At 38.8% G+C, this 14,368-nt stretch overlaps 1 protein-coding gene across 1 annotated transcript in view; it reads left to right on the top strand.

Moving 5' to 3' along the window:
* HMGA2 (high mobility group AT-hook 2) overlaps positions 1-14,368 on the top strand; it is a 346,168-nt gene that overhangs the window by 235,677 nt on the left and 96,123 nt on the right. Inside the window, exon 4 of the mRNA XM_030216334.1 lies at positions 2,095-2,127. Coding sequence (XP_030072194.1) covers positions 2,095-2,127 — 33 coding nt within the window. The remainder of the gene's footprint in view (positions 1-2,094; positions 2,128-14,368) is intronic.

The following is a 14,368-nucleotide window of genomic DNA, read 5'->3' as shown; positions in this document are numbered from 1 at the left end:
TCATTCAGATTCCAAAGTTTAACATAGATAATGGCATCATTTAAGAGCTGGATCACTAGGGGGCATGCGATGAAGCTACAAAGTAGTAAACTTAAATCAAATCGGAGAAAATATTTCTTCACTCAATGTGTAATTAAACTCTGGAATTCATTGCCAGAGAATGTGGTAAAGGTGGTTAGCTTAGCAGAGTTTAAAAAAAGGTTTGGATGGCTTCCTAAAGGAAAAGTCCATAGACTATTATAAAATTGGACTTGGGGAAAATCCACAATTTCTGGGATAAGCAGTATAAAATGTTTGTACTTTTTTGGGATCTTGCCAGGTATTCGTGACCTGGATTGGGCACTGTTGGAAACAGGATTCTGGGCTTGATGGACTTTTGGTTTGTCCCAGTATGGCAATACTTGTGTACTTGTTTAATGCTATGTTACTGGATTACACGTCCATTAAACAAAGCTACCTCAAAATTCTACAACAATTCAATCAAATAGGCAAGGCTAAGATGGCATCCTCCCAGAGAAAATGTTTTTACCTCTCATTCCAGAACTGTATGTGGAAATAACCAATTACAATATTTCACCAAAAATCAGCTTAACAATGTCAAATACACTAAACATGAAATCAACTTTCAAGTAATTCAAATAAAACCTCACACAATCCATTATCAATTGTACGTACCTATTCCTATAGGTTACGTGAACTCTAGATCTGTCGTAAATAATATAAATATTGTCTGTGATGAAGATGAACAAATAGAAGATGAATAATTAGGCCTTGCATTGATTACAGAAGCTTGGCTAAATTCTAAAGACAACCCAACATGTACAAAGTAGTAAATTTAAAACAAATTGGAGAAAATATTTCTTCACTTAATGTGTAATTAAATTTTGGAATTCATTGCCAGAGAATGTGGTAAAAGCAGTTAGCGTGGTTTTAAAAAGGTTTGGATAGCTCCTAAAAGAAAAGTCCATAAACCATTATTGAGATGGACTTGGGGAAAATCCACTAGGATAAGCAGCATAAAATGTATTGTGCTGGTGGTCCTTTGAGTCTATGAGGCTGTCAGGACTCATTGTGTCGTTTGACAGTAGCTGCACTAGTGATCACCTAGTCAGCCTAATAGTTATGCTGGCCTTTTTAACAAGCTTTACTCTGTCCTCCCATGCACCTTTCATTTGTTCTGAAGGAGAGAAATGCATGTTTGTATCATGCTTCTAGCATGTACTTTTTGAATTTAATAGTAAAATAGAACTATGTGAAAATTTATTTTAATACACTATAGAGACTTTGTTGAATATATACTGATCAAATTCATCTGGCATCAGTTTTTTTTTAAGCACTGACTGCAACTGGGTACACCAGACCTAGATATTCCATGCAAATTGCACTTACACTATATGGAAGCAAGTCTACTGCTAGGGGTCAGTACAGCCATATTTTGAACTTGGAGCCAGATGGGGCAGGAGCAGAAGAGGGAACTTCTCCTGTTCCACCCCACTAGACTACCAGGGATCACCTTGTGTAAGTTGCAGTGGTGGCGTGGTGCCCAGGGAGATGAAAGGAATTGGAATGGGGGGTATAGGGGCAGATTGGAACCAGGGAGAACAGAGGGAGGAGATATGGAGGTAGGATCGGAGAGATCAAGGGGAGTTTTGGATTGGTGACCCAGCAGCCACACCTAGAAGTTAATCTGGAGTTGACCAGTTTTCAGTGCTGGCACCCGCTTAGCTACGCAGCCAGAGATAGGACCACACAAAAGGCTGTTCTGTGGGATCACGAACTTTGCATGCATTGGTCTGAAATTGGGCCATGCTCACATAAATGTTGGCTTTTCCACAACTCTGCACCCAGATCGCCCCTGCACTGCTCAGTTTTGAAATGGGCATTTAGAGCTGACATTCCGTTCTATGCAATATCTGGTTTTATAAGACCAGGTAGTACTGTAAGGGTGTTGACATTTTTGCTTTGGTTGCTCTGAATTTTTTGAGTAGATAAGATTGCAATTTTATTATTAGAATAAATTATCTTAAATCTTGGCTCCTTTCTTCCATGAGATATAAAATGTACTTTTTTTGTTTTGTTTTTGTGTGTCTACAGCCACAGCAAGTAGTTCAGAAGAAGCCAGCTCAGGTAAGAAAGATATTCAATTCATTTATTTGACATGTGTGTCTGCCCGCATCTCACTATAGTTTGAAATAGTAAATTGCAGAGTTCAATTAGGGGTACTGTTCCTGGACAGTACTGGATTCTTTTCAGATTATGATATCTTGTTGTCCAAAAGGGTTATGCAAAGATACTATTTCACATGATTTATGGAGACTACACAGATCTTGGAATCATAGGAAGCAGAATGGGGGGTGGGCCACAAGTGCCAGGGCCCCGCCAATATTTTGCCCAATTCAGCATCAACAATTTAGAGAGCTTAGAGGCAGGGCTGGAGATTAGTTAGGCTCCTTCAACCAAAAAAATGTTCCACTGCCCCTGCTTGAAATAGCTCTGAAGAAAGGACCTGTATGATCTTAAAAGCTCACACACAATATTTTTGTATATTAGGGACATATACAGTAAAACATGTGCTAAACAATTTGGCTGTGCAAGTTGGTAAAAATCTAATGTGATCATTAAAATGCTACTTAAAAAGCATTGAGATAATTATAGTAAAACATTTTATTTTTAAACCTTTGCAATTTTGCATTAATATGCATAATAACATGGAAATGTTCTAATTCAGTTTTGTTCTATTGGAGTCTTATATACTTTCCTGGGATTGTACATATCAAGAAACATTCTAACAATTAAAAGCGAAGTACATCTTCAAGAAATTATTCAGTTCAAGCCAGTATCAAGACCTTAATAATCAAACAGATAGGTTTTTAGGCTTTTCCTAAAAGAGAGAGAAAAATGTAGATGTCTCAATTTCTGATGGTTCCACAATCTTGTCCCAGCAAAAGAGAAAGACTTTCTCAGTTATTGTTTTGTATTGAATATTTGTCAATGATGGGAAACCCAATTTCAAACTTATAAACCCCATATTCCTGCCAGCAGATCTAACAGCTCTCTTACTCCATCTGAATTTAAATCAGAAATAGACTTAAAAATTAAATTATCTTAAAATTTGTACGTTGTCGTGTTAGCAACCAATAAAGATTGAGCATAAAGGAAGACACACTATCGTAACGGGTCAATCTGCAGATTAACAGCAGTATTTTGAATCAACTGTAAATGATTTTGCAAATTATTTGTAATCTGCAGATATAATGAATTGCAGTAATCCAGCTGTGGTAACAGAACTACCTGTGATAGAGCTCTACAATCTTCATAATTCAAATTTCATTTATTGCTCTTAATTGTCTAAGCTTGTAAAATAATCGGCTGTTAAGCCCATTTATTTGTAAATCAAACCACAGTTCTGATTATGCCCAGTACTCTGGAATTGTCTTCTATTACCAAAGTTTTGCCTGTATCCAATGTCAATGATTTCATAAAGAGCATATCAACATCTCCAAACCAAAGTATCTTTGTTTTCTGCCTAACTTTTTTTTTGTTTTGTTACATTTGTACCCCGCGCTTTCCCACTCATGGCAGGCTCAGTGCGGCTTACATGGGGCAATGGAGGGTTAAGTGACTTCCCCAGAGTCACAAGGAGCTGCCTGTGACTGAAGTGGGAATCAAACTCAGTTCCTCAGTTCCCCAGGACCAAAGTCCACCACCCTAACCACTAGGCCACTCCTCCACAACTTCAAGCAATACCTAGTAGCCCAGTTGTCTATTGCAGAAATATAGTATTTAATAGATCTCAAAGTATCAACAAAACTACCCAGCACTGGGCATAATTAAAAAAACAAACAAAAAAAGTCATCTGCATACGATAGCACAGTTGTCATTAACTGAAAAAGATTGCCTAGAGAATTCAAATATAAATTAAATAATGAAGATGAGAGCAGTGAGCCCTGAGGCACCCTGCACCCAGGGTTCCAACCAGATAATTTACCAGTCTTCTCTTTGATACGATAAGTTCTAAATAGTTCAAACCAGCTCAGTACTTTTCCCGTTATACCTTTTTAGCTGCAAGAGTAGAATTGGATGGTTTATGGCGTCAATTGCAACTGAAATATCAAACTACAATAATATATCTTGTTGACCTTTACTCAGAAATTGTCTTATTGTAGTGGTAAGAACTAAAAGCAATGTCTCTGTACTATGACGAGGCCTAAAGCCATGTGTCGTGCAGTATGTCAAAAGATTTTTAAAAATTCTTAAGCTGCCATTTACAGGAAATTCCAAGAGCTTACCTATCCAAGGTATACTAGCGACTGGGTGATAATTTTCTACTTTTGGTTAGATCGGCAATTGTGGTCTTTGGCAATGAAGTTAATATTTCAGACAGAGATTCTGGGAAGTAGCCAGATTTCAAACTCATATTAACAAATATAGTCAACCATTGTAGAATTTGTAAAGGAACTTAGCTTCAGAGATATGATAGACATACATCTAGAGGACATGATTTTTTCGAAAGTCTAGTTAGTCTTTAGGACAGTGTTGGTAGACATTTCCTCAAAACTGTCCCAGATTTATCCACTGGAATTTCATTTTTGTAATAATGTGGAGCAGTCTTTGCTACATTATCTAGATTAATCTCATTAAAGGATTTCTTAATATTTTCCACCTTAGACTGAAAATACTGTGCTAGAGCCTCTGCATTTGGCTGTAATACTTCAGGAATTGCGGGTGTCAAACCTTCAAATATTTTAATCAAAGCTTTTGTAGTTATCAGATTTCCTTATGTCGTGACTAAAAAACTTTTTTTTTGCCAACCTTTGAAATATTTATCATCTCTATCTTTCCTCGCAAGCCCGCTCCAAACGTCTACCTGATTGCTTCATAGTTGCAAGTTCCTCATTAAACCACATCTTTTTCTCTTTTCTAACTTTCTTCTCTCTTAAAGGTGCTAGAGTGTCCAGTGTTTGACTAATCACATTCTCCCATAAACCTATCTCATAACTTTGAGAATTTTCAGACAGCTCAGGTAAAACTTCTCCCCAAAACATTTATGGATTTATTTTACACCTATATTTACTTGTAGCTTCTCTGGCAGAGTATGAAGGTGATTTAAAAATCTTCAAATATAATGAAAGATAAAAATGATTAGACCATATCAATGGATCCTAAATTAAGTGGCCTAATACCTGTGAGCTTAGAGTGGGCTACAAAATCCAGTTTGTGGCCCTTTTGGTGTGTAGGCAAAGGAGGATCTAGGACTAATTGTAAAGCGTCCAGGAATTGTGTTAAAAAAAAAAGTCGATGTTTCTTGACTGGAAACGACAACATCAGTTCAGTAAATTTTGTGGAAAAGTATGCAATTCTTTCAAATGACTTGTGTTGGGAACACTGCCGATTCTTTGGCGGCCTTTAAATCAACATTAATCCTAATGTGCCCTTATTACATACATTCAAGAATTGACAGATCATAATTTCCAAATAGTCGTTGCAATATTTTTCAACAAGTTTTATATCTAAAAAATCCCTATAAACTAATGTCAACTTCCCCTCTTTTACTGTTTGCCTTTGACAGTTTATAGCTTTATAGCCAGCCAGGCAAATGGATAGAATGTAAGGTGAGTTGAGATATGGGATCCATATCTCTAATGAAAAAAACACTCCTAGTGTTTGATCCTCAATAAAATCTTTAACTATATGAGCCTTTCCGCAGACAGATCTTGCATTGAAATAAAGGGAAAGGGGAAAATGGGACTTGATATACTGCCTTTCTGAGGTTTTTGCAACTACATTCAAAGCGGTTTACATATATTCAGGTACTTGTTTTGTACCAGGGGCAATGGAGGGTTAAGTGACTTGCCCAGAGTCACAAGGAGCTGCAGTGAGACTCAAACTCAGTTCCCCAGTATCAAAGTCCACTGCACTAACCATTAGGCTACTCCTCCATTCCACTCCATTCTGTCACATCATAATCTCTAAGGGCATCTTCAGAATTCTTAGAAGGGATCTTGATAAGAGTTTTACATTTAGGTTGATCACAAACTTGCCTAGATTTCTTTCTTCTTTTTCCGGTACATATCAGAATAGTTCTGGAACATGAATGCAGACTATCAATTAAATTTCCAAAATTTCTCAGTTGGTTTAGGTTGTCATGTCCAGTTGGTAATTATAGGGATTGAGACTGTATGATCGTAATTAGACTTTCGTTCACTGACCCCTCCAAACCATTCAGTCCTAGACATAAAAACAAAAGCATATAGAACACATTTTGACTAAAAATATCTGCACCCAGGAAGTGTCATAGTAAAAACAAGAGTGGACATATGTACTTGCAGTTTTTACTCCAAGGCCCACCAATAAAGAGCTGCCCAAAGCCGCTACACTGAGATGCATGCCTTCGGCTGCTCACCGCTAGTTGCCTGTGGGAAATACCCGTCATGATTTTCGTCAGCAAGTAGTGGGCGTAGCCTACTCCTTCGTTCAAATACAGCTAGTAAAGGATTGAACGGAGCCTACTCCCACGCCTCCCCACTACTTAACTGGAACAGAGAAATGGACCGATCTATCAGCCGATCAGACATCAGGACACACTTTTCTAGCGGGGACACAGAGCTCCCAGTTCAGATATTCCCGCCATGACTTTCGTCAACAAGTCGTGGGTGGAGACTGCTCCCACGTTCAATCACAGCTGGAATCATATACTCGCTGCGTATGCCTTGTAGTGCTATAGAAATGATAAATAGTAGTATATAAGACTCCAATAGAATAGAACATCTCCATGTAGTTATGCATATTAATGTAAAAATGCAAGGTTAAAAATAGCATAAACACATGAAAGACAGCTTTTTTTTTAAGGAGTAGTTTAGCAATAGCCATTACATCATCTACTCCCAATGGGGGTTGCAGTAGTGCATTAACTCCCCCATATTGAACAGCTTTTTATTCTCATCCAGAAGACTCTCCTGGTAAACATATCAGGTTGTGTGAATGGAGACAAGCCATTCCAAAGTCAAAAGATATCAAGAAGAGAAATAACGATAGCAACTTGTGGGATATCTCTTTATTAGTAAAACCACTATGACTTCTACATAATAATATGCTGGTTGATATTCAAAACTATTCAACCGGCCAGAAATAGATGCTGACCAGTTAAATCGTTTGTCGGGCTATCCGTTAATTTTCAGCTACACTTAGCTAGTTATCACCGCTGAAAATTAGTAGTTAGCGCCTAACTGAAAACCGGCTATTTGGGGGCATTCCAGAGGTGAAGTCAGCACTTGGCTGTTTAAGTGCATAAATGGGACTGCATAAAACACAGTTCTATCTTTATGTGACAGCCCATGGCCGGTTAAATTCTGATATTAACATAACCAGCCACATAAACCAGATATTCAGTGCCAAAGCCCCAAAATGGCCGGTATAACGCCATCAGCGGTCATCAAAATGCTTACCACTGCCAGCTGAGAGTTTACCCCATTGTAAATGAAGACAGAAAAAGACCAGATTGGGCCAAAGAGTCTGACCAGCTGAGATTCCTTTACTTAACTTAAATAATCATGTAACCAGTCCCTTTTTTTTTCATATCTTCCACTTGAGCCTTGAATCCCTTTCATTCTGTCACTCTCCCTATCAATCCCAAGTATGTCAAAGATCTTTGAAAATACTGGCCTCTACTCTCTTCACTGGGAGGCCAACATTTAATCTAACACCAAAGTCCCTTCCAGCTATAATGGGGAAAAGGAAACAAGATCGATAAGGTTGCAAGTCAGGTTTGCAGCTTGGCCTAATATGGTGAAAAATCACCACAAATTGGGGTAATTCTATAAAGTACATGCTAGCATTTACACACCAATTATGCACATAAATCATTGGAATGTTCTGTAAATATGTGCATATATTTAGTGTATATTTAACAAGTAGGCATGCACATGAACGGAGTCTGGGCAGAGCATGGGTAGGACTCATATTTACGACCCTAACTTAGGAGTCCTTTTACAAAGGCCCACTAGTGTGTTTAGTGTGTGCATTAAATATGCAGTCACTAATGCTAGAGACGCCTATATATTCCTATGAGCATCTCTAGCATTTAACACACGCTAAAAACACTAGTGCGCCTTTGTAAAAGACACCCCCCCCCCCTTTATAGAATACTATGTTAGCTCTATGGTTGGCGTAAATATTCATATCCCTAAATTATAGCCATGTATTTTTGCTGTTACACTAGTATTCTATAAAGGAACGTGTGTGCCTACGATCCTTTATAGAATAGACTCTATTCTATAGTGCAGTCCTGAGCTAGGGGTCTTTTACTGACCGCCGGTAACAGGGACTTTTACTATGATATATTGCTGCATCCCAATACTTAATACAGAAATCTGAAAAGCTATGTATATATTGGTTTGGGTGTAACTGATATATAGTAAAATGCATAAACTTCCATGGAGTCACAGTTGAGAGAGCAGAGGTCCCTTAACTTGTGGGGTGGTTTATGTGCATAAGTTAAAACAATAATTAAAAAAAAAAAAGTATTTTTTCTTTGAAAATTACCCCATGGGAACTAGAATGTACCCATTTGCAACTTCTCTTTGGCACATGCCAATTGTCCAGCTTAATTTGCATTCATACCTTAGTATTTTATAAAATATGCAAGTACGTTTAAGCTCCTCCCCAGCTTCTCACAGCTTCTCCTCAATGAATACCTCCATCCACTTGGGTTAGACTTGTTACATACAAAGTGTATTTTCAAAGCACTTGGGGCCCCTGTGCTTTGAAAATACACTTTGTATGTAACAAGTCTAACCCAAGTGGATGGAGGTATTCATTGAGGAGAAGCTGTGAGAAGCTGGGGAGGAGCTTAAACGTACATGCATATTTTATAAAATACTAAGGTATGAATGCAAATTAAGCTGGACAATTGGCTTACCACTCGCTAAACAGGAAGTACCACTGGACTACCACAGTAGCCTGCAGTACTTCCCACCTCCAGCGCACTGTCATATCTGGCGCTATTTTTATAGCGCTGGGGTGTACCTGGTGGTAATCAGGCAGTGCCACGTTCTGCCTGGTTAGCACGGGAGCCCTACCACCATTTCAGTGAGTGACAGTAAGGGTTCCCCCACTGAAATGGCCGGGCGGCAGGCGCTTTTCTTGCTGCACGACCATGTCCTGCAGAAAAGAAAGACTACCCTTTTACCAGGTGTAGTAAAAGGGGACCTCAGCACGCAACAAAAAATATACGCTGACGCCAGCGAAGGCCCCCCTTTCCATAGCTTGGTAAAAGGGGCCCTAGATTTACAAAGTTACATAGAGGGGCATTTTCGATATGACGTCTAAGTCCAAGTTTGGATGTTTTGCTCACATCCAGAATCCAAATGGCAAATATAGCCATTTTTGAATCAGCAAAACAGCTATCTCTTTTTTTTTTTTTTTTTTTAAATGGCCACTTGCTAGATGTTGTTGTGCTCTGTGCATTTATCTTTTTGATCTATTTTTGAAAAAAAAAAAAAGTCCAAGTGAAAAATGCACAAAATCAAGCCATTGGGATGTAGGAGGAATCAGCTTTCTTAGTAGACTGGCCACATAGGCATTCCCTCAGAGCAGTGGCGCACCCTAGGGAGCACTGCAGTGAACTTCACCTAAAAGCTCCTAGGGACACATTCTCACTGTTGATCTCTTATATTGTATAGTGAGCCCTCCAAAAACCTACTATATTTAACTGTGGACCACTACAATAGCCCTTATAGCTGCAGGTGTCACCTATATGTTGGTACAGTATGTTTCTGGTGGATTTTGGAGGTCACACGCTTATCACCACAAGTATAACAGAGTGGATTATGGGCCTGGTCCCCTTCTGCATAGTGTACTGCACCGACTACTAGGCTACTCCAGGGACCTTCTTGCTGTTCTATTAGGACTGTCTATAGTATTTAGGCTGTCAATAGAGGCTGGTATGTACTGTTTCTTTTACATCTTGGGGGATGGGAGGGGGTCAGTGACCACTGGGAGATTAAGGGGGTCATTCCTTTATTCCTTCTGGTAGTCATGTGGTCATTTAGGGCACTTTTTGTGGCTTAGTCGTTATTAAAACAGGTGTAACTCAAAACATCTTAGTTTTTGAACTGAAAGTTTTTGTTTTGTTCCATTATGGCTGAAAAATATTCCAACTCTTAGGAACACACAAATCCTGCCCTTAACACGCTCCCTTGAGATTTAGATGCATTGCAAACGAACTGCATAGAAAAAAGTCTGGAAATGAGTTTTGAAAATGCCAATTTGGACAGTTTAGTGAGAAAAATATCCAAATGCTGCTTTATGCCACTTTTTAGACATATTTCTCTTTTGAAAATGAGCCCTATAGTAACCTATAGAACTTTGTAAGTCTAAGTGCTTTGAAAATGAACCCCTTTGTGTTAGCATAAGTTTTAAGTGCATATGGTCAGGCAATTAAAAAAAAAAGGCTGTTCATACACATAAAACTCCTGTTTTACTTGCAAAATACATTTTAAAAGGAGCCCCATATTTGCAAACTATGGGGATGGTTCTTTATGAAAAATTTCAAAGGGAGACTACCTGGGTTATTTCTCTTTGAAAATAAGGAGAACAGTACATCTATCCAAACTTCTTACCTGTTATTTCTGTCTATAGCAGAAGATCAAAATAGTGCAGTGTATTTGCAAATCAAATGTACACATGCTGTTTTCTTCCTTAAACATGGCCATAGGCCTCTTTCCTTTTTTTTTTTTCCACATGACTTAGCGTTCTGTGGAACCTGAACCTGTACATGCATTTAGCTGCATTTGAAGAGGGCAGTTTTCAATGAGATCATTCAATTTACGTAAATGCTATAAACATTGCCTTTGATTATAACTAAAATATGAAGTTCAGCTTAATGTTTTATTTCTTTGAGAGGTTAGACCATTTCTGATCGACCAAAAAAATTCCACTTTTGGTTTTCATTTACTTGTGTTTTCTGAGTCATCAAAAGGTAAGCTAAAAGCAGTTCATAGCACATTGATCTCTTCTACAGATGGGGCAGAGAACGGATGAGGAAAGGAAGGCTCTTGTTACTCTGCCACATACTAGACTATTAGTTTCGGGGAGGGAGGGGTTGTTAATTTATGTTGAACAGCTGCCTTTACTTCTTGCAGTTGAAGAATGAATGGCTTAGTAGATCAACTCATGTATGCTGGACTTTATGGTCTGCTTAGGTTGGCAATGATTGAGCGTCAAGACCTTAAGAAATCATTTTGGTGGTCTGTGCAAAATGATTTTTTAAATCAAGTTTCCAAATGACAGGTGAACCAATCACTGACAGTCATCACAGTTGTCACTGTCTTGAAATTCTTGATTGAAAAGAACAGAAGTTGATTTTGTCTTTTGGCCTCCTGTAGTAGGACACTTCTACTGAACAAGGTTGCTCCCTTACTTGTACTACTACTACTACTACTATTTAGCATTTCTATAGCGCTACAAGGCATACGCAGCGCTGCACAAACATAGGAGAAAGACAGTCCCTGCTCAAAGAGCTTACAATCTAATAGTAGACTCCGCATGGTGCTGACTGAGTTAAAACTCTGGATTGTCACAGACTCTCAATTCAGTTTGCAGAGCCAGATTTCAGCTAATGCCAAATGTTTTCTTGCATCTTCGCCCAGTTAGGCATGTCTTTACCCCAGCAGTGCCGCATACGCTAATTCATTCTTTAGTGATTTCCTGTATTGACCACTGTAATGTATGTTTATTAAGACTTTTTAGACTACGTATACCAAAACAAATGGATCTAAGCGGTGTGCAATGTACCAAATAAAATTATAAAATGTGAGAAAAAAGGAAAAAGAGTGCCATTTTAAGATAGGACAGTACAATATTCACATGAAGGTAATCCATTCAACTTAAATATTCTTGGTTACTCCCGTAAGCAGGTCTCAAGGGATCTGATATACTATTCATAGGCTTCAGAATATTCAGAATACGTCTCCTTGTGTCTTACAAGATGCTAATATTAATTCAGAAAACATTCTACTTGGGCTTACTTCAGTATCTATACTTGATCTTTATGTTTATTTAAAATGTGATGTACCGCCCACCTATTCAACAACGGATAATTTTCAAACTTCTTATTCTTACTTTCAAAGCATATAGGATGGGTCTTCCTCTTTATTTGAATTCACTTACTATTCCCTGTTCTCCTGTCCATTTAACTACATTCTCTAAATGATCACCACCTTGTTCTACCAGGTCCAAAACTCGCTCAGTTGGAATCTACTAGAAATCATGCTTTCTATTTTGCTGCCCCTTCTTTTTGGAATTCACTCCCTCGGCATTTTCATGCAGAGCCTTCTTTTAAGGCATTCAAAGCTGCACTGCTATAACCTAGATTGTTTACGTGGGACTTCGCTCTGTTGCTTTTAGGTCCTAATTAAAAGTCCCTTACCCTCCTCTTATCCATTTCTTCCCATCCATAGGGCCCTGTTTACTAAGCTGCACTCTAGGTTGCTAGCATTCTTAGTGTGCGCTAATGCTAGAGACACCCGTAGGAATATATGGGTGACTTTAGCGTTGTCATGCGCTAAAAACACTAGCATTCCTTAGTAAACAGGGTCCTTCGTTTTCTTTATTTTTAGGTTGCTTGTCTGTTGGATGTGTAACTAGCCTATCAAAATTATAGTACTTTGCCTTTTTAATATTGATTTTAATTATTATAAACTGCTGAAACCTAATTAGCATTAGTGGTATAGCAAATTTTAAATACTGTAAGCTATAAACTATCTGAGCGGTTTTACAAGCCAAATTCAAATATTCAATTAAAACAAAACTAAAATTAAAAAGGAACTCCAATTTACAGGAAAGGGCTAACTCATATACACCAAAGAAACACTGCCTCCTGATTCCCCCCCCCCCCCCCCCCCCCAATACTCCTTCTCATACTCTTTGTTCATCAGATGCAAACCTCTTAGTCAATCCACTTGCATTTTGCTTTTGCCTAGAGTCCACACAGCTTCCTCAATGAACATGCATGAGATAAATTTGCTTGCACAGCCCCCATTGTATGGTAATTATCTCATGCATATTCATTTTGGGTGTTCTGAAAACTTGACTGGCTGGGTAAGAACCCCTGCCCTAACTATATTGGGCACATGTTGGAAATCCCCCAGCAGTTGATGCAAAGGCATTGCAATTACTGCATCATAATTTCAGAAAAGGCCCCATAATATAGGAGAAATATGTCAAAAACTCGACTGCAACTTTATGTACTTTGACAGAAAGTTCAAGTCTGAATTATTAACTGTAGGGAGGTTCTGATAAGAGAATAAGGGACCAGTGCCCTACTACTGCCCACACTCTTTGCCCTTGAAACCTGGAGCTGTTGTTTACTAAAGAACAGTGGCACTTACCACTTATTTATTATGCATTCAATAACGATTGAATTATATAGTCTATATATACACTACATTCTTTTCTGCTTTTACTGTTTTTATTCATCTCTTTTGCCTCCTACCTCTTTTTCATTACTTTTCTCTACTTTTTTACTTTTTCTCTGCCTTGTTCTTTCTTTTTCTTCTATCACCACCTCTCGCTTCATCTCCACCCTCCCCCCGTCCTTCATCTTTCAACCTTCTGTCTCACCTCTCTATTGTATCCTTTTTCATCCCGCTTTCCCACCTTTTCATCATTCACCACCCTCCTGGCCTATTTCATTATTCCTCACCTTTTCTATTTGCCTCCCAGCCCTCCATCGTCCCCACTATGCCTTACTTCTTCTCAACCCAGCTCCATCTCCTCTTGGTTTCCATCCCTTACCATAGGCTCCATCTCCTCTTACTGATTTCCTATTCCATCCCCACTCCCAGTCTTCATATTTCTTTCTTGGTCTCCTTATCCCTCTTGCAAGTTCCCTCTGACTTTTAAACTAGCACATTCCTCTTTTACTGCCCCCCCCCCCCCCAACACACACACACACACACTTTTCTTCAACCCCAAGAATGGCAGCAGTTTCAGTGGGTGCCACTCAGATGCATTGAGGGAATTCACCACTGTGTTTGTGGCTGTGGACTGGTTTCTTTACCTCCCACCAGCTGTGTGGAGTTCAAGGTTACAATGGAAATGTGCACTGTTGATGTGGAGAGGAAGTGCTATATCCCCTCACTGTGTTGCCAAGGCGTGCATTATAGCTGCAGCTGTTTCGGGGAGGAAGGATGGCACACTGAATTTCAGGCTCACTTTCCCCAGTCTCCAAATTTAATTTTCAGTACTGTAAGGCAGGAAAACTAACTGCATTGCTCAAAAATGTCAAAATGTTGGCCTGATTGTTTTTCACTATATTGCTTCTTTTAGCTTTTCTTAAACCTTGTTTTGTGCAATTACATATTTTTAA

The sequence above is a fragment of the Microcaecilia unicolor genome, chromosome 10 (genome assembly GCF_901765095.1).
Source record: "Microcaecilia unicolor chromosome 10, aMicUni1.1, whole genome shotgun sequence".
NCBI lineage: Eukaryota > Metazoa > Chordata > Amphibia > Gymnophiona > Siphonopidae > Microcaecilia > Microcaecilia unicolor.
This window is presented reverse-complemented; position numbering and strand designations above follow the sequence as displayed.